Source organism: Coregonus lavaretus (assembly GCF_964263955.1).
Source record: "Coregonus lavaretus genome assembly, contig: HAP1_SCAFFOLD_2729, whole genome shotgun sequence".
NCBI classification, from domain to species: Eukaryota; Metazoa; Chordata; class Actinopteri; order Salmoniformes; family Salmonidae; genus Coregonus; species Coregonus lavaretus.
This window is the reverse complement of record NW_028165806.1, coordinates 54,574-75,322: the sequence shown is the minus strand read 5'-3', so window position 1 is coordinate 75,322 and position 20,749 is coordinate 54,574. Positions and strand designations below refer to the sequence as shown.

General features: G+C 46.0%; 1 protein-coding gene across 1 annotated transcript; it reads left to right on the top strand.

Moving 5' to 3' along the window:
- Nucleotides 1-7,452: 7,452 nt before the first annotated feature.
- LOC311115458 (receptor-type tyrosine-protein phosphatase O-like) lies at nt 7,453-20,749 on the top strand (the record flags this gene model as incomplete). Its single annotated transcript, XM_084190637.1, has 4 exons — nt 7,453-7,607; nt 14,829-14,964; nt 15,828-15,948; nt 20,634-20,749. Coding segments are annotated over 3 exons (393 nt in total), but the record flags the coding sequence as incomplete, so codon positions are not given.

The window sequence follows — 20,749 nt, the reverse complement described above, 5'->3', positions numbered from 1 at the left end:
GTTCAAAAGTTTGTGGTCACTTAGAAATGTCCTTGTTTTCCATGAAAACATACATGAAATGAATAGGAAATGTAGTCATTGACAAGGTTAGAAATAATGATTTTTTATTGAAATAATAATTGTGTCCTTCAAACTTTGCTTTCGTCAAAGAATCCTCCATTTGCAGCAATTACAGCCTTGCAGACCTTTGGCATTCTAGTTGTCAATTTGTTGAGGTAATCTGAAGAGATTTCAACCCATGCTTCCTGAAGCACCACCCACAAGTTGGATTGGCTTGATGGGCACTTCTTACGTACCATACAGTCAAGCTACTCCCACAACAGCTCAATAGGGTTGAGATCTGATGACTGTGCTGGCCACTCCATTATAGACAGAATACCAGCTGACTGCTTCTTCCCTAAATAGTTCTTGCATAGTTTGGAGCTGTGCTTTGGGTCATTGTCCTGTTGTAGGAGGAAGTTGGCTCCAATCAAGCGCCGTCCACAGGGTATGGCATGGCGTTGCAAAATGGAGTGATAGCCTTCCTTCTTCAAGTTCCCTTTTACCCTGTACAAATCTCCTACTTTACCACCAGACCATAAAATCTCCCAAAGCACCCCCAGACCATCACATTGCCTCCACCATGCTTGACAGATGGCATCAAGCACTCCTCCAGCATCTTTTCATTTGGTCTGTGTCTCACAAATGTTCTTCTTTGTGATCCGAACACCTCAAACTTCGATTCGTCTGTCCATAACAATTTTTTCCAATCTTTTTCCAATCTTCCTCCAATCTAATCTTTCCTTTTTATTGGCCAGTCTGAGATATGGCTTTTTCTTTGCAACTCTGCCTAGAAGGTCAGCATCCCGGAGTCGCCTCTTCGCTGTTGACATTGAGACTGGTGTTTTGTGGGTACTATTTAATGAAGCTGCCAGTTGAGGACCTGTGAGGCATCTGTTTCTCAAACTTGACACTCTAATGTATTTGTCCTCTTGCTCAGTTGTGCACCGGGGCCTCCCACTCCTCTTTCTATTCTGGTTAGAGACCGTTTGCGCTGTTCTGTGAAGGGAGTAGTGTACAGTCGTGGTCAAAAGTTTTGAGAATGACACAAGTATCGGTCTTCACAAAGTTTGCTGCTTCAGTGTTTTTAGATATTTTTGTCAGATGTTACTATGGTATACTGAAGTAAAATTACAAGCATTCCATAAGTGTCAAAGGCTTTTATTGACAATTACATTAAGTTTATGCAAAGAGTCAATATTTGCAGTGTTGACCCTTCTTTTTCAAGACCTCTGCAATCCGCCCTGGCATGCTGTCAATTAACTTCTGGGCCACATCCTGACTGATGGCAGCCCATTCTTGCATAATCAATGCTTGGAGTTTGTCAGAATTTGTGGGTTTTTGTTTGTCCACCCGCCTCTTGAGGATTGACCACAAGTTCTCAATGGGATTAAGGTCTGGGGAGTTTCCTGGCCATGGACCCAATATTTCGATGTTTTGTTCCCCGAGCCACTTAGTTATCACTTTTGCCTTATGGCAAGGTGCTCCATCATGCTGGAAAAGGCATTGTTCGTCACCAAACTGTTCTTGGATGGTTGGGAGAAGTTGCTCTCGGAGGATGTGTTGGTACCATTCTTTATTCATGGCTGTGTTCTTAGGCAAAATTGTGAGTGAGCCCACTCCCTTGGCTGAGAAGCAACCCCACACATGAATGGTCTCAGGATGCTTTACTGTTGGCATGACACAGGACTGATGGTAGCGCTCACCTTGTCTTCTCCGGACAAGCTTTTTTCCGGATGCCCCAAACAATTGGAAAGGGGATTCATCAGAGAAAATGACTTTACCCCAGTCCTCAGCAGTCCAATCCCTGTACCTTTTGCAGAATATCAGTCTGTCCCTGATGTTTTTCCTTGAGAGAAGTGGCTTCCTCGCTGCCCTTCTTGACACCAGGCCATCTTCCAAAAGTCTTCGCCTAACTGTGCGTGCAGATGCACTCACACCTGCCTGCTGCCATTCCTGAGCAAGCTCTGCACTGGTGGTGCCCCGATCCGGCAGCTGAATCAACTTTAGGAGACGGTCCCGGTACTTGCTGGACTTTCTTGGGCGCCCTGAAGCCTTCTTCACAACAATTGAACCTCTCTCCTTGAAGTTCTTGATGAGCCGATAAATGGTTGATTTAGGTGCAATCTTACTAGCAGCAATATCCTTGCCTGTGAGGCCCTTTTTGTGCAAAGCAATGATGACGGAACGTGTTTCCTTGCAGGTAACCATAGTTAACAGAGGAAGAACAATGATTTCAAGCACCACCCTCCTTTTAAAGCTTCCTGTCTGTTATTCTAACTCAATCAGCATGACAGAGTGATCTCCAGCCTTGTCCGCGTCAACACTCTCACCTGTGTTAACGAGAGAATCACTGACATGATGTCAGCTGGTCCTTTTGTGGCAGGGCTGAAATGCAGTGGAAATGTTTTTTTAGGATTAAGTTCATTTTCATGGCAAAGAGGGACTTTGCAGTTAATTGCAATTCATCTGATCACTCTTCATAACATTCTGGAGTATATGCAAATTGCCATCATAAAAACTGAGGCAGCAGACTTTGTGAAAATTAATATTTGTGTCAGTCTCAAAACTTTTGACCACAACTGTACAGCGTTGTACGAGATCTTCAGTTTTTTGGCAATTTCTCGCATGGAATAGCCTTCATTTCTCAGAGCAAGAATAGACTGACGAGTTTCAGAAGAAAGTTATTTGTTTCTGGCCATTTTGAGCCTGTAATCGAACCCACAATTGCTGATGCTCCAGATACTCATCTAGTCTCAAGAAGGCCAGTTATATTTCTTCTTTAATCAGCAGTTTTCAGCTGTGCTAACATAATTGCAAAAGGGTTTTCTAATGATCAATTAGCCTATTAAAATGATAAACTTGGATTAGCAAACACAACGTGCCATTGGAACACAGGACTGATGGTTGCTGATAATGGGCCTCTGTACGCCTATGTAGATATTCCATAAAAAATCAGCAGTTTCCAGCTACAATAGCCATTTACAACATTAACAATGTCTACACTGTATTTCTGATCAATGTGATGTTATTTTAATGGACCAAAAAATTGCTTTTCTTTCGAAAACAAGGACATTTCTAAGTGACCCCAAACTTTTGAACGGTAGTGTATCCCTAGCTGAACGGTGGTGGATATCATGTCCCTTCAAGCAGAATCTACTTGTAGCGGAGGTTGCAGGACCGGAAGGAAAGCATGTTCTGTCTGCACCGTGCCATCACTTTGGAGGTGCCTGCAGAGTGCTCGTTGCCTGCTGGGTAGCCCAGGATCGGAAGGATAGATGAGAATTTAATGAAGACTTGCAGGAAGTGGCTTCAGAACAACTTTTTGGTTGTGTTCAGAAAAACAAAGACAAAACAAATAATTGGGAGGGGAATTCTAGCGCCACTGAAAAGGGCACTGGAAGGGCAAAGGGGGATGTGTCCAGCTAGAGCCCCATCTGTGCCTGTTGTGGCATTATATTGTTGAAAACTATTTCAAAAAATTAACAAAATCAAAAAGCGTACTTTTGAGATATAATTATGAATATTTTTTGTGCTGAGCTTTAACCGAAATGTAGGTTCTTTTTCGTTTTTTTAAGCAACTAATTAACTGACATCCATTAAATGATTTGTTCCATTTCGTGTTTTTGTTTTTTGCTCAATGCAGTTTCTCTAGAGATACATCAGATCAAGCATGAACTGTACAATGTAGTAGGGAGTTGTAGAGATAATGTAATGATCGTAGCATAACCGCGTTCTGATTAGAGATAATGTAATGATCGTAGCATAACCGCGTTCTGACTAGAGAGATAATGTAATGATCTAGCAGTGTCTGAATCCTGGCTTAGGAAGCCCACCAAAAATTCAACGACAACATTTTCCGTCTAGATAGAACTGGCAAAGGGGGCGAAGTAGCAATCTACTGTAGAGATAGCCTGCAGAGCTCTATCATACTATCCAGGTCTGTGCCCAAACAGTTTGAGCTTCTACTTCTAAAAATCCACCTTTCCAGAAATAAGTCTCTCACTGTTGCTGCTTGCTACAGACCCCCCTCAGCCCCCAGCTGTGCCTTGGACACCATATGTGAATTGATTGCCCCCCATTTATCCTCAGAGTTCGTACCGCTTGGTGACCTAAACTGGGATATGTTTAACACCCCGGCCTAAAATCTAAACTAGATGCCCTCAATCTCACACAAATTATCAAAGAACCTACCAGGTACAACCCTAAATCCGTAAACATGGGTACCCTCATAGATATCATCCTGACTAACCTCCGCTGTCTTCAACCAGGATCTCAGCGATCACTGCCTTATTGCCTGCGTCCGTAACGGGTCCGCGGTCAAACGACCACCCCTCATCACTGTCAAACGCTCCCAAAAACACTTCAGCGAGCAGGCCTTCCTAATTGACCTGGCCCGGGTATCCTGGATGGATATTGACCTCATTCCGTCAGTAGAGGATGCCTGGTTGTTCTTTAAAAGTAATTTCCTCTCAATCTTAAATAAACATGCCCCATTCAAAAAATACAGAACTAAGAACAGATATAGCCCCTGGTTCTCCTCAGACTTGACTGCCCTTGACCAGCACAAAAACATCCTGTGGCGTACTGCATTAGCATCAAATAGCCCCCGCGATATGCAACTTTTCAGGGAAGTTAGGAACCAATATACACAAGCAGTTAGGAAAGCAAAGGCTAACTTTTTCAAACAGAAATTTGCTTCCTGTAGCACTAACTCCAAAAAGTTTTGGGACACTGTAAAGTCCATGGAAAATAAGAGCACTTCCTCCCAGCTGCCCACTGCACTGAGGCTAGGAAACACTATCACCACCGATAAATCTACAATAATCGAGAATTTCAACAAGCATTTTGCTACGGCTGGACATGCTTTCCATCTGGCTACCCCTACCCCGTCCACCAGCTCTGCACCCTCCGCTGCAACATGCCCATGCCCCCCCCCCGCTTCTCCTTCACCCAAATTCAGATAGCTGATGTTCTGAAAGAGCTGCAAAATCTGGACCCCTACAAATCAGCTGGGCTAGACAATCTGGACCCTTTCTTTCTAAAATTAGCCGCCGATATTGTCGCAACCCCTATTACTAGCCTGTTCAACCTCTCTTTCGTATCGTCTGAGATCCCCAGAGATTGGAAAGCTGCTGCGGTCATCCCCCTCTTCAAAGGGGGTGACACTAGATCCAAACTGTTACAGACCTATATCCATCCTGCCCTGCCTTTCGAAAGTATTTGAAAGCCAAGTTAACAAACAGATCACCGACCATTTCGAATCCCACCGTACCTTCTCCGCTGTGCAATTTGGTTTCCGAGCTGGTCATGGGTGCCCCTCAGCCACGCTCAAGGTCCTAAACGATATTCTAACCGTGATCGATAAAAGACAGTACTGTGCAGCCGTCTTCATCGACCTGGCCAAGGCTTTCGACTCTGTCAATCACCGCATTCTTATTGGCAGACTAAATAGCCTTGGTTTCTCAAATGACTGCCTCGCCTGGATCACCAACTACTTCTCAGATAGAGTTCAATGTGTCAAATCGGAGGGCCTGTTGTCTGGACCTCTGGCCGTCTCTATGGGGGTGCCACAGGGTTCAATTCTCGGGCCGACTCTATTCTCTGTGTATATCAATGATGTTGCTCTTGTTGCTGGTGACTCTCAGATTCACCTCTACGCAGACGACACCATTTTGTATACATCTGACCCTTCATTGGACACTGTGTTAACAAACCTCCAAACGAGCTTCAATGCCATACAACACTCCTTCCATAGCCTCCAACTGCTCTTAAACGTTAGTAAAACTAAATGCATGCTCTTCAATCGAACGCTGCTTGCACCCGCCCGCCCGACTAGAATCACTACTCTTGGCGGGTCTGACTTAGAATATGTGGACAACTACAAATACCTAGGTATCTGGTTAGACCGTAAACTCTCCTTCCAGACTCACATTAAGCATCTCCAATCCAAAGTCAAATCTAGAATCGGCTTCCTATTTCGCAACAAAGCCTCCTTCACTCATGCTGCCAAACATGCCCTCGTAAAACTGACTATCCAACCGATCCTTGACTTCGGCGATGTCATTTACAAAATAGCCTCCAACACTCTACTCAGCTAATTGGATGTAGTCTATCACAGTGCCAACCGTTTTGTCACCAAAGCCCCATATACTACCCACCATTGTGACCTGTACGCTCTCGTTGGCTGGCCCTCACTACATATTTGTCGGCAAACCCACTGGCTCCAGGTCATCTATAAATCACTGCTAAGTAAATCCCCACCTTATCTTAGATCATTAGTCACCATAGCAGCACCCACCCGTAGTCTGCGCTCCAGCAGGTATATCTCACTGGTCATCCCCAAAGCCAACACCTCCTTTGGCCGCCATTACTTCCAGTTCTCTGCTGCAAATGACTGGAACGAACTGCAAAAATCTCTGAAGCTGGAGACTCTTATCTCCCTCACTAACTTTAAGCATCAGTTGTCAGAGCACCTTACCGATCACTGCACCTGTACACAGCCCATCTGTAATTAGCCCACCCAACTACCTCATCCCCATATTGTTATTTATTTTGCTAATTTGCACCCCAGTATCTCTATTTGCACATCATCTTCTGCACATCTATCACTCCAGTGTTAATACTAATTGTAATTATTTTGCACTATGGCCTATTTATTGCCTTACCTCCATAACTTACTACATTTGCACACACTATCTATATATATTTTCAATTGTGTTATTGACTTTATGTTTTGTTTACCCCATATGTAACTCTGTGTTGTTGTTTTTATCGCACTGCTTTGCTTTATCTTGGCCAGGTCGCAGTTGGAAATGAGAACTTGTTCTCAACTGGCTTACCTGGTTAAATAAAGGTTAAATAAAAAATTAATAAAATATATGGTCAGCACGACACAACGCGGAGTGCCTGGATACAGCCCTTAGCCGTGGTATATTGGACATGTACCACAAACCCCTGAGGATACAGCCCTTAGCCGTGGTATATTGGACATGTACCACAAACCCCTGAGGTGCCTTATTGCTGTTAGAAACTGGTTACCAGCATAATTAGAGCAGTAATTAGTATACAGTCTGATATACCACGGCTTTCAGCCAATCAGCATTCAGGGCTCGAACCACCCATAAAAATAATAATAATAATAAAGATTTGTTACAAATGTAAAAAGCATTTCAAACATCCTTCCTCACAATTAAATTTATATGTGAGCATTGGCAGAAACAATGTGAGATACCAAAAATATCTTTCTGCCGTGGAATCGCCCTTTATGCTACAGTAATTTGAGAAAACATGTCCAGTTATAGGAGGTGCCCTGCTGATAGCTAGACACAGTAGAAAGACGGAGAGATCTGATGTACACTGGTCCATCAGCCCATCTAACTGTCTGTCTCTCCGCGGTGTCTCCCCCTGCAGGCTGATGAGTCTCAGGACGTCCTCCATCTGAACTACACGTCCTGGCCGGACCACGGTGTCCCCACGGTCAACGCCATCGATAGCATCCTGCAGTTCGTACACATCGTCCGCCAGCAGGCCAACCGCACCAAAGAACCCATTGTGGTTCACTGCAGGTACGTACGGGGTCTACCGGGCTCAACCACAGGGGCCATGCTGTCAGGGAGATGTTACTCAGACAGAGTTTTACTAACACTAGTAATGGATTATATTGATACTGTTTATATGACCTGTCCACCTTGTTGATTTACCGTGCAAGCTGCCAAGATTGAGGAGGGTACCCAGTAAATCCGTCCACCTGCGGTTTAGAGTCATCTACATTAGACTGGACTACGCTGATTAACAGGCCCATAGACACGTACAGTAATGTCTGTGGCCAGATGCCAGCTGCCCAGTACTGACCCTCTCTCGGTAGAAAACTGGGTTACATTCAATATGCCCTCGGTGGATGTAAAACTCAGCAAAGATCTCTAAAACAAGCAAACGTCAATGAATCCAGCGGAAATTTATGAAAATTGGATTGGGTTTGACCAATTCAGTTCTGCTCTGTCTGTATCAAGTTCTCTCTATGTACTGTACTATGTTCTCTCCACAGTGCTGGTGTCTCTCTCTCCACTAACATTATGTTGTGTTCTCTCCACAGTGCTGGTGTTTCTCTCTCCACTAACATTATGTTGTGTTCTCTCCACAGTGCTGGTGTTTCTCTCTCCACTAACATTATGTTGTGTTCTCTCCACAGTGCTGGTGTTTCTCTCTCCACTAACATTATGTTGTGTTCTCTCCACAGTGCTGGTGTCTCTCTCTCCACTAACATTATGTTGTGTTCTCTCCACAGTGCTGGTGTCTCTCCACTAACATTATGTTGTGTTCTCTCCACAGTGCTGGTGTCTCTCCACTAACATTATGTTGTGTTCTCTCCACAGTGCTGGTGTCTCTCTCTCCACTAACATTATGTTGTGTTCTCTCCACAGTGCTGGTGTTTCTCTCTCCACTAACATGATGTTGTGTTCTCTCCACAGTGCTGGTGTCTCTCTCTCCACTAACATTATGTTGTGTTCTCTCCACAGTGCTGGTGTCTCTCCACTAACATTATGTTGTGTTCTCTCCACAGTGCTGGTGTTTCTCTCTCCACTAACATTATGTTGTGTTCTCTCCACAGTGCTGGTGTCTCTCTCTCCACTAACATTATGTTGTGTTCTCTCCACAGTGCTGGTGTCTCTCTCTCCACTAACATTATGTTGTGTTCTCTCCACAGTGCTGGTGTCTCTCTCTCTCCACTAACATTATGTTGTGTTCTCTCCACAGTGCTGGTGTCTCTCTCTCCACTAACATTATGTTGTGTTCTCTCCACAGTGCTGGTGTCTCTCTCTCCACTAACATTATGTTGTGTTCTCTCCACAGTGCTGGTGTTTCTCTCTCCACTAACATTATGTTGTGTTCTCTCCACAGTGCTGGTGTCTCTCTCTCCACTAACATTATGTTGTGTTCTCTCCACAGTGCTGGTGTCTCTCTCTCCACTAACATTATGTTGTGTTCTCTCCACAGTGCTGGTGTCTCTCTCTCCACTAACATTATGTTGTGTTCTCTCCACAGTGCTGGTGTCTCTCTCTCCACTAACATTATGTTGTGTTCTCTCCACAGTGCTGGTGTCTCTCTCTCCACTAACATTATGTTGTGTTCTCTCCACAGTGCTGGTGTCTCTCTCTCTCCACTAACATTATGTTGTGTTCTCTCCACAGTGCTGGTGTCTCTCTCTCTCCACTAACATTATGTTGTGTTCTCTCCACAGTGCTGGTGTCTCTCTCTCCACTAACATTATGTTGTGTTCTCTCCACAGTGCTGGTGTCTCTCTCTCCACTAACATTATGGTGTGTTCTCTCCACAGTGCTGGTGTCTCTCTCTCCACTAACATTATGGTGTGTTCTCTCCACAGTGCTGGTGTCTCTCTCTCCACTAACATTATGTTGTGTTCTCTCCACAGTGCTGGTGTCTCTCTCCACTAACATTATGTTGTGTTCTCTCCACAGTGCTGGTGTCTCTCTCTCCACTAACATTATGTTGTGTTCTCTCCACAGTGCTGGTGTCTCTCTCTCCACTAACATTATGTTGTGTTCTCTCCACAGTGCTGGTGTCTCTCTCTCCACTAACATTATGTTGTGTTCTCTCCACAGTGCTGGTGTCTCTCTCTCCACTAACATTATGTTGTGTTCTCTCCACAGTGCTGGTGTCTCTCTCTCCACTAACATGATGTTGTGTTCTCTCCACAGTGCTGGTGTCTCTCTCTCTCCACTAACATTATGTTGTGTTCTCTCCACAGTGCTGGTGTCTCTCTCTCCACTAACATTATGTTGTGTTCTCTCCACAGTGCTGGTGTCTCTCTCTCTCCACTAACATTATGCTGTGTTCTCTCCACAGTGCTGGTGTCTCTCCACTAACATTATGTTGTGTTCTCTCCACAGTGCTGGTGTCTCTCTCTCCACTAACATTATGTTGTGTTCTCTCCACAGTGCTGGTGTCTCTCTCTCCACTAACATTATGTTGTGTTCTCTCCACAGTGCTGGTGTCTCTCTCTCCACTAACATTATGTTGTGTTCTCTCCACAGTGCTGGTGTCTCTCCACTAACATTATGTTGTGTTCTCTCCACAGTGCTGGTGTCTCTCTCTCCACTAACATTATGTTGTGTTCTCTCCACAGTGCTGGTGTCTCTCTCTCCACTAACATTATGTTGTGTTCTCTCCACAGTGCTGGTGTCTCTCTCTCTCCACTAACATTATGCTGTGTTCTCTCCACAGTGCTGGTGTCTCTCTCTCCACTAACATTATGTTGTGTTCTCTCCACAGTGCTGGTGTCTCTCTCTCCACTAACATGATGTTGTGTTCTCTCCACAGTGCTGGTGTCTCTCTCTCTCCACTAACATTATGCTGTGTTCTCTCCACAGTGCTGGTGTCTCTCTCTCCACTAACATTATGTTGTGTTCTCTCCACAGTGCTGGTGTCTCTCTCTCCACTAACATTATGTTGTGTTCTCTCCACAGTGCTGGTGTCTCTCTCTCCACTAACATTATGTTGTGTTCTCTCCACAGTGCTGGTGTCTCTCTCTCCACTAACATTATGTTGTGTTCTCTCCACAGTGCTGGTGTCTCTCTCTCCACTAACATTATGCTGTGTTCTCTCCACAGTGCTGGTGTCTCTCTCTCCACTAACATTATGTTGTGTTCTCTCCACAGTGCTGGTGTCTCTCTCTCCACTAACATTATGTTGTGTTCTCTCCACAGTGCTGGTGTCTCTCTCTCTCCACTAACATTATGCTGTGTTCTCTCCACAGTGCTGGTGTCTCTCTCTCCACTAACATTATGTTGTGTTCTCTCCACAGTGCTGGTGTCTCTCTCTCTCCACTAACATTATGCTGTGTTCTCTCCACAGTGCTGGTGTCTCTCCACTAACATTATGTTGTGTTCTCTCCACAGTGCTGGTGTCTCTCTCTCCACTAACATTATGTTGTGTTCTCTCCACAGTGCTGGTGTCTCTCTCTCCACTAACATTATGTTGTGTTCTCTCCACAGTGCTGGTGTCTCTCTCTCCACTAACATTATGTTGTGTTCTCTCCACAGTGCTGGTGTCTCTCCACTAACATTATGTTGTGTTCTCTCCACAGTGCTGGTGTCTCTCTCTCCACTAACATTATGTTGTGTTCTCTCCACAGTGCTGGTGTCTCTCTCTCCACTAACATTATGTTGTGTTCTCTCCACAGTGCTGGTGTCTCTCTCTCTCCACTAACATTATGCTGTGTTCTCTCCACAGTGCTGGTGTCTCTCTCTCCACTAACATGATGTTGTGTTCTCTCCACAGTGCTGGTGTCTCTCTCTCCACTAACATGATGTTGTGTTCTCTCCACAGTGCTGGTGTCTCTCCACTAACATTATGTTGTGTTCTCTCCACAGTGCTGGTGTCTCTCTCTCCACTAACATTATGTTGTGTTCTCTCCACAGTGCTGGTGTCTCTCTCTCTCCACTAACATTATGTTGTGTTCTCTCCACAGTGCTGGTGTCTCTCTCTCCACTAACATGATGTTGTGTTCTCTCCACAGTGCTGGTGTCTCTCTCTCCACTAACATTATGTTGTGTTCTCTCCACAGTGCTGGTGTCTCTCTCTCTCCACTAACATTATGTTGTGTTCTCTCCACAGTGCTGGTGTCTCTCTCTCTCCACTAACATTATGCTGTGTTCTCTCCACAGTGCTGGTGTCTCTCCACTAACATGATGTTGTGTTCTCTCCACAGTGCTGGTGTCTCTCTCTCTCCACTAACATTATGCTGTGTTCTCTCCACAGTGCTGGTGTCTCTCTCTCCACTAACATTATGTTGTGTTCTCTCCACAGTGCTGGTGTCTCTCTCTCTCCACTAACATTATGTTGTGTTCTCTCCACAGTGCTGGTGTCTCTCTCTCCACTAACATGATGTTGTGTTCTCTCCACAGTGCTGGTGTCTCTCTCTCCACTAACATTATGTTGTGTTCTCTCCACAGTGCTGGTGTCTCTCTCTCTCCACTAACATTATGTTGTGTTCTCTCCACAGTGCTGGTGTCTCTCTCTCCACTAACATTATGTTGTGTTCTCTCCACAGTGCTGGTGTCTCTCTCTCCACTAACATTATGTTGTGTTCTCTCCACAGTGCTGGTGTCTCTCTCTCTCCACTAACATTATGCTGTGTTCTCTCCACAGTGCTGGTGTCTCTCTCTCCACTAACATTATGTTGTGTTCTCTCCACAGTGCTGGTGTCTCTCTCTCTCCACTAACATTATGCTGTGTTCTCTCCACAGTGCTGGTGTCTCTCTCCCCACTAACATGATGTTGTGTTCTCTCCACAGTGCTGGTGTCTCTCTCTCCACTAACATTATGTTGTGTTCTCTCCACAGTGCTGGTGTCTCTCCACTAACATTATGTTGTGTTCTCTCCACAGTGCTGGTGTCTCTCTCTCCACTAACATTATGTTGTGTTCTCTCCACAGTGCTGGTGTCTCTCTCTCCACTAACATTATGTTGTGTTCTCTCCACAGTGCTGGTGTCTCTCTCTCCACTAACATTATGTTGTGTTCTCTCCACAGTGCTGGTGTCTCTCCACTAACATTATGTTGTGTTCTCTCCACAGTGCTGGTGTCTCTCTCTCCACTAACATTATGTTGTGTTCTCTCCACAGTGCTGGTGTCTCTCCACTAACATTATGTTGTGTTCTCTCCACAGTGCTGGTGTCTCTCTCTCCACTAACATTATGTTGTGTTCTCTCCACAGTGCTGGTGTCTCTCTCTCCACTAACATTATGTTGTGTTCTCTCCACAGTGCTGGTGTCTCTCTCTCCACTAACATTATGTTGTGTTCTCTCCACAGTGCTGGTGTCTCTCTCTCCACTAACATTATGTTGTGTTCTCTCCACAGTGCTGGTGTCTCTCTCCACTAACATTATGTTGTGTTCTCTCCACAGTGCTGGTGTCTCTCTCTCCACTAACATTATGTTGTGTTCTCTCCACAGTGCTGGTGTCTCTCTCTCCACTAACATTATGTTGTGTTCTCTCCACAGTGCTGGTGTCTCTCTCTCCACTAACATTATGTTGTGTTCTCTCCACAGTGCTGGTGTCTCTCTCTCACTAACATTATGTTGTGTTCTCTCCACAGTGCTGGTGTCTCTCTCTCCACTAACATTATGTTGTGTTCTCTCCACAGTGCTGGTGTCTCTCTCTCCACTAACATTATGTTGTGTTCTCTCCACAGTGCTGGTGTCTCTCTCTCCACTAACATTATGTTGTGTTCTCTCCACAGTGCTGGTGTCTCTCTCTCCACTAACATTATGTTGTGTTCTCTCCACAGTGCTGGTGTCTCTCTCTCCACTAACATTATGTTGTGTTCTCTCCACAGTGCTGGTGTCTCTCTCTCCACTAACATTATGTTGTGTTCTCTCCACAGTGCTGGTGTCTCTCTCTCACTAACATTATGTTGTGTTCTCTCCACAGTGCTGGTGTCTCTCTCTCCACTAACATTATGTTGTGTTCTCTCCACAGTGCTGGTGTCTCTCTCTCCACTAACATTATGTTGTGTTCTCTCCACAGTGCTGGTGTCTCTCTCTCCACTAACATTATGTTGTGTTCTCTCCACAGTGCTGGTGTCTCTCTCTCCACTAACATTATGTTGTGTTCTCTCCACAGTGCTGGTGTCTCTCTCTCCACTAACATTATGTTGTGTTCTCTCCACAGTGCTGGTGTCTCTCTCCACTAACATTATGTTGTGTTCTCTCCACAGTGCTGGTGTCTCTCTCTCCACTAACATTATGTTGTGTTCTCTCCACAGTGCTGGTGTCTCTCTCTCCACTAACATTATGTTGTGTTCTCTCCACAGTGCTGGTGTCTCTCTCTCCACTAACATTATGTTGTGTTCTCTCCACAGTGCTGGTGTCTCTCTCTCCACTAACATTATGTTGTGTTCTCTCCACAGTGCTGGTGTCTCTCTCTCCACTAACATTATGTTGTGTTCTCTCCACAGTGCTGGTGTCTCTCTCTCCACTAACATTATGTTGTGTTCTCTCCACAGTGCTGGTGTCTCTCTCTCCACTAACATTATGTTGTGTTCTCTCCACAGTGCTGGTGTCTCTCTCTCCACTAACATTATGTTGTGTTCTCTCCACAGTGCTGGTGTCTCTCTCTCCACTAACATTATGTTGTGTTCTCTCCACAGTGCTGGTGTCTCTCTCTCCACTAACATTATGTTGTGTTCTCTCCACAGTGCTGGTGTCTCTCTCTCCACTAACATTATGTTGTGTTCTCTCCACAGTGCTGGTGTCTCTCTCTCCACTAACATTATGTTGTGTTCTCTCCACAGTGCTGGTGTCTCTCTCTCCACTAACATTATGTTGTGTTCTCTCCACAGTGCTGGTGTCTCTCTCTCCACTAACATTATGTTGTGTTCTCTCCACAGTGCTGGTGTCTCTCTCTCCACTAACATTATGTTGTGTTCTCTCCACAGTGCTGGTGTCTCTCCACTAACATTATGTTGTGTTCTCTCCACAGTGCTGGTGTCTCTCTCTCCACTAACATTATGTTGTGTTCTCTCCACAGTGCTGGTGTCTCTCTCTCCACTAACATTATGTTGTGTTCTCTCCACAGTGCTGGTGTCTCTCTCTCTCCACTAACATTATGTTGTGTTCTCTCCACAGTGCTGGTGTCTCTCCACTAACATTATGTTGTGTTCTCTCCACAGTGCTGGTGTCTCTCTCTCCACTAACAGTATGTTGTGTTCTCTCCACAGTGCTGGTGTCTCTCTCTCCACTAACATTATGTTGTGTTCTCTCCACAGTGCTGGTGTGGGCCGGACAGGAACCTTCATAGCTCTGGACCGACTGATGCAGCACATCAGAGAACATGAGTTTACTGACATCCTGGGGATGGTGTCGGAGATGAGGTCCCATCGACTCTCCATGGTCCAGACAGAGGTAAGACTCTGTCCCCTTTCCCCTCAGACTCTCCATGGTCCAGAGGTCAGACTCTGTCCCCTTTCCCCCCAGACTCTCCATGGTCCAGAGGTCAGACTCTGTCCCCTTTCCCCTCAGACTCTCCATGGTCCAGAGGTCAGACTCTGTCCCCTTTCCCCTCAGACTCTCCATGGTCCAGAGGTCAGACTCTGTCCCCTTTCCCCCCAGACTCTCCATGGTCCAGAGGTCAGACTCTGTCCCCTTTCCCCTCAGACTCTCCATGGTCCAGAGGTCAGACTCTGTCCCCTTTCCCCTCAGACTCTCCATGGTCCAGAGGTCAGACTCTGTCCCCTTTCCCCTCAGACTCTCCATGGTCCAGACAGAGGTCAGACTCTGTCCCCTTTCCCCTCAGACTCTCCATGGTCCAGAGGTCAGACTCTGTCCCCTTTCCCCCCAGACTCTCCATGGTCCAGACAGAGGTCAGACTCTGTCCCCTTTCCCCTCAGACTCTCCATGGTCCAGAGGTCAGACTCTGTCCCCTTTCCCCTCAGACTCTCCATGGTCCAGAGGTCAGACTCTGTCCCCTTTCCCCCCAGACTCTCCATGGTCCAGAGGTAAGACTCTGTCCCCTTTCCCCTCAGACTCTCCATGGTCCAGAGGTCAGACTCTGTCCCCTTTCCCCTCAGACTCTCCATGGTCCAGAGGTCAGACTCTGTCCCCTTTCCCCTCAGACCGAGGGACAGTAGGCCCCACAGGGATCTGGTCAGACCTAGTGCACTATGTAGGGAATAGAGTGCCATTTCAGACACACTTATGCACTGTCACTAAAACATTATTCTGTTGACGTGATGTCACTTCCTCCTGTATGATGTCACTTCCTGTAGGAGCAGTATGTGTTCATCCACCAGTGTGTCCTGCTTATGTGGAAGAAGAAGCAACAGTTCATCACCAATGATGTCATCTACGAGAACATCAGCAAGTCCTAGTGACCGCCTCCTTCACAACGTAAGAATATATAGGAACCCCTCTGATTCTATAGGCACCCTCTCTGAATCTATAGGCACCCTCTCTAAATCTATAGGTACCCCTCTCTGAATCTATAGGTACCCCTCTCTGAATCTATAGGTACCCCTCTCTGAATCTATAGGTACCCCTCTCTGAATCTATAGGTACCCCTCTCTGAATCCACAGCCACCCTCTCTGAATCCCCAGCCTCCCTCTCTGAATCCCCAGCCTCTGACCATATCCCTCCACTAGCAGTATATATCTGACCATATCCCTCCACTAGCAGTATATATCTGACCATATCCCTCCACTAGCAGTATATATCTGACCATATCCCTCCACTAGCAGTATATATCTGACCATATCCCTCCACTAGCAGTATATATCTGACCATATCCCTCCACTAGCAGTATATATCTGACCATATCCCTCCACTAGCAGTATATATCTGACCATATCCCTCCACTAGCAGTATATATCTGACCATATCCCTCCACTAGCAGTATATATCTGACCATATCCCTCCACTAGCAGTATATATCTGACCATATCCCTCCACTAGCAGTATATATCTGACCATATCCCTCCACTAGCAGTATATATCTGACCATATCCCTCCACTAGCAGTATATATCTGACCATATCCCTCCACTAGCAGTATATATCTGACCATATCCCTCCACTAGCAGTATATATCTGACCATATCCCTCCACTAGCAGTATGTATCTGACCATATCCCTCCACTAGCAGTATATATCTGACCATATCCCTCCACTAGCAGTATATATCTGACCATATCCCTCCACTAGCAGTATATATCTGACCATATCCCTCCACTAGCAGTATATATCTGACCATATCCCTCCACTTGCAGTATATATCTGACCATATCCCTCCACTAGCAGTATGTATCTGACCATATCAAATCAAATCAAATCAAATCAAATTTTATTGGTCACATGCGCCGAATACAACAGGTGCAGACATTACAGTGAAATGCTTACTTACAGCCCTTAACCAACAGTGCATTTATTTTAAACAAAAAAGTAAGAATAAAACAACAACAAAAAAGTGTTGAGAAAAAAAAGAGCAGAAGTAAAAAATAAAGTGACAGTAGGGAGGCTATATATACAATAGAATAAAGTGACAGTAGGGAGGCTATATATACAGGGGGGTACCGTTGCATAGTCAATGTGCGGGGGCACCGGCTAGTTGAGGTAATATGTACATGTGGGTAGAGTTAAAGTGACTATGCATAAATACTTAACAGAGTAGCAGCAGCGTAAAAAGGATGGGGTGGGGGGGCAGTGCAAATAGTCCGGGTAGCCATGATTAGCTGTTCAGGAGTCTTATGGCTTGGGGGTAGAAGCTGTTGAGAAGTCTTTTGGACCTAGACTTGGCACTCCGGTACCGCTTGCCGTGCGGTAGCAGAGAGAACAGTCTATGACTAGGGTGACTGGAGTCTTTGACAATTTTGAGGGCCTTCCTCTGACACCGCCTGGTATAGAGGTCCTGGATGGCAGGGAGCTTTGCCCCAGTGATGTACTGGGCCGTACGCACTACCCTCTGTAGTGCCTTGCGGTCAGAGGCCAAGCAGTTGCCATACCAGGCGGTGATGCAACCAGTCAGGATGCTCTCGATGGTGCAGCTGTAGAATTTTTTGAGGATCTGAGGACCCATGCCAAATCTTTTTAGTCTCCTGAGGGGGAATAGGCTTTGTCGTGCCCTCTTCACGACTGTCTTGGTGTGTTTGGACCATGATAGTTCGTTGGTGATGTGGACACCAAGGAACTTGAAGCTCTCAACCTGTTCCACTACAGCCCCGTCGATGAGAATGGGGGCGTGCTCAGTCCTCTTTTTTTTCCTGTAGTCCACAATCATCTCCTTTGTCTTGGTCACGTTGAGGGAGAGGTTGTTGTCCTGGCACCACACGGCCAGATCTCTGACCTCCTCCCTATAGGCTGTCTCATCGTTGTCGGTGATCAGGCCTACCACTGTTGTGTCGTCGGCAAACTTAATGATGGTGTTGGAGTCGTGCCTGGCCATGCAGTCATGGGTGAACAGAGAGTACAGGAGGGGACTGAGCACGCACCCCTGAGGGGCCCCCGTGTTGAGGATCAGTGTGGCAGATGTGTTGTTACCTACCCTTACCACCTGGGGGCGGCCCGTCAGGAAGTCCAGGATCCAGTTGCAGAGGGAGGTGTTTAGTCCCAGGATCCTTAGCTTAGTGATGAGCTTTGAGGGCACTATGGTGTTGAATGCTGAGCTGTAGTCAATGAATAGCATTCTCACGTAGGTGTTCCTCTTGTCCAGGTGGGAAAGGGCAGTGTGGAGTGCGATAGAGATTGCATCATCTGTGGATCTGTTGGGGCGGTATGCAAATTGGAGTGGGTCTAGGGTTTCTGGGATTATGCTGTTGATGTGAGCCATGACCAGTCTTTCAAAGCACTTCATGGCTACAGACGTCAGTGCCACGGGTCGGTAGTCATTTAGGCAGGTTATCTTAGAGTTCTTGGGCACGGGGACTATGGTGGTCTGCTTGAAACATGTTGGTATTACAGACTCAGTCAGGGACATGTTGAAAATGTCAGTGAAGACACTTGCCAGTTGGTCAGCACATGCTCGGAGTACACGTCCTGGTAATCCGTCTGGCCCTGCGGCCTTGTGAATGTTGACCTGCTTAAAAGTCTTACTCACATCGGCTACGGAGAGCGTGATCACATAGTCGTCCGGAACAGCTGGTGCTCTCATGCATGCTTCAGTGTTGCTTGCCTCGAAGCGAGCATAGAAGTGGTTTAGCTCGTCTGGTAGGCTTGTGTCACTGGGCAGCTCGCGGCTGTGCTTCCCTTTGTAGTCTGTAATAGTTTTCAAGCCCTGCCACATCCGACGAGCGTCAGAGCCAGTGTAGTATGATTCAATCTTAGACCTGTATTGACTCTTTGCCTGTTTGATGGTTCGTCGGAGGTCATAGCGGGATTTCTTATAAGCGTCCGGGTTAGAGTCCCGTTCCTTGAAAGCGGCAGCTCTACCCTTTAGCTCAGTGCGGATGTTTCCTGTAATCCATGGCTTCTGGTTGGGGTATGTACGTACGGTCACTGTGGGGACGACATCATCGATGCACTTATTGATGAAGCCAGTGACTGATGTGGTGTACTCCTCAATGCTGTCTGAAGAATCCCTGAACATGTTCCAGTCTGTGCTAGCAAAACAGTCCTGTAGCTTAGCATCTGCGTCATCTGACCACTTTTTTATTAGCCGAGTCACTGGTGCTTCCTGCTTCAGTTTTTGCTTATAAGCAGGAATCAGGAGGATAGAGTTATGGTCAGATTTGCCAAATGGAGGGCGAGGGAGAGCTTTGTATGCGTCTCTGTGTGTGGAGTAAAGGTGGTCTAGAGTTTTTTCCCCTCTGGTTGCACATTTAACATGCTGGTAGAAATGAGGTAGAACGGATTTAAGTTTCCCTGCATTAAAGTCCCCTGCTACTAGGAGCGCTGCATCTGGATGAGCGTTTTCCTGTTGATTAATGGCCTTGTACAACTCATTCAGTGCAATCTTAATGCCAGCATTGGTTTGTGGTGGTAAATAGACAGCTATGAAAAGTATAGATGAAAACTCTCTTGGTAAATAGTGTGGTCTACAGCTTATCATAAGATACTCTACCTCAGGCGAGCAAAACCTTGAGACTTCCTTAGTATTTGATTTTGTGCACCAGCTGTTGTTTACAAAAATACAGAGACCGCCACCCCTCGTCTTACCCGAGTCTGCCGTTCTGTCCTGCCGATGTAGCGTATAGCCTGCTAGCTGAATGTTGTCATTGTTGTCATTCAGCCACGACTCCGTGAAACATAAGATATTACAGTTTTTAATGTCCCGTTGGTAGGATAACCGTAATCTTAAATCGTCCATTTTATTATCCAAAGCTTGAACGTTGGCTAATAGGATTGATGGGAGAGGCAGTTTACTCGTTCGCCGTCGGATCTTTACAAGGCACCCCGACCTACGTCCACGGTATCTCCGTCTCTTCCTCACGCGAATGACGGGGATCTGGGCCTTGTCTGGAGTCTGTAGAATATCCTTCGCGAACGCCTCGTTGAAAAAAAAGTGTTCGTCCAACGCGAGGTGAGTAATCGCTGTCCTGATATCCAGAAGCTCTCTTTGGTTATAAGAGACGATGGCATAAACATTATGTACAAAATAAATTACAAATAACGCGGAAAAACACACATAATAGTACAATTGGTTAGAGGGCTGTAAAACGGCAGCCATCTTCTTCCGGCGCTGTTCTTGCAATATCCCTCCACTAGCAGTATATATCTGACCATATCCCTCCACTAGCAGTATATATCTGACCGTATCCCTCCACTAGCAGTATATATCTGACCATATCCCTCCACTAGCAGTATATATCTGACCATATCCCTCCACTAGCAGTATATATCTGACCATATCCCTCCACTAGCAGTATATATCTGACCATATCCCTCCACTAGCAGTATATATCTGACCATATCCCTCCACTAGCAGTATATATCTGACCATATCCCTCCACTAGCAGTATATATCTGACCATATCCCTCCACTAGCAGTATATATCTGACCATATCCCTCCACTAGCAGTATATATCTGACCATATCCCTCCACTAGCGGACCTATACTAACTCTCTTCTATTCTTCCTGTTGCAGATCGTGACATCACTCAACCTCCCGTGCTTCAGGCGTCCCGTTCTCTACCGAGACACGTTTCATCATCGATACAAAAAACAACAACACAGAATGTATGACTAATCTGACAACGCACG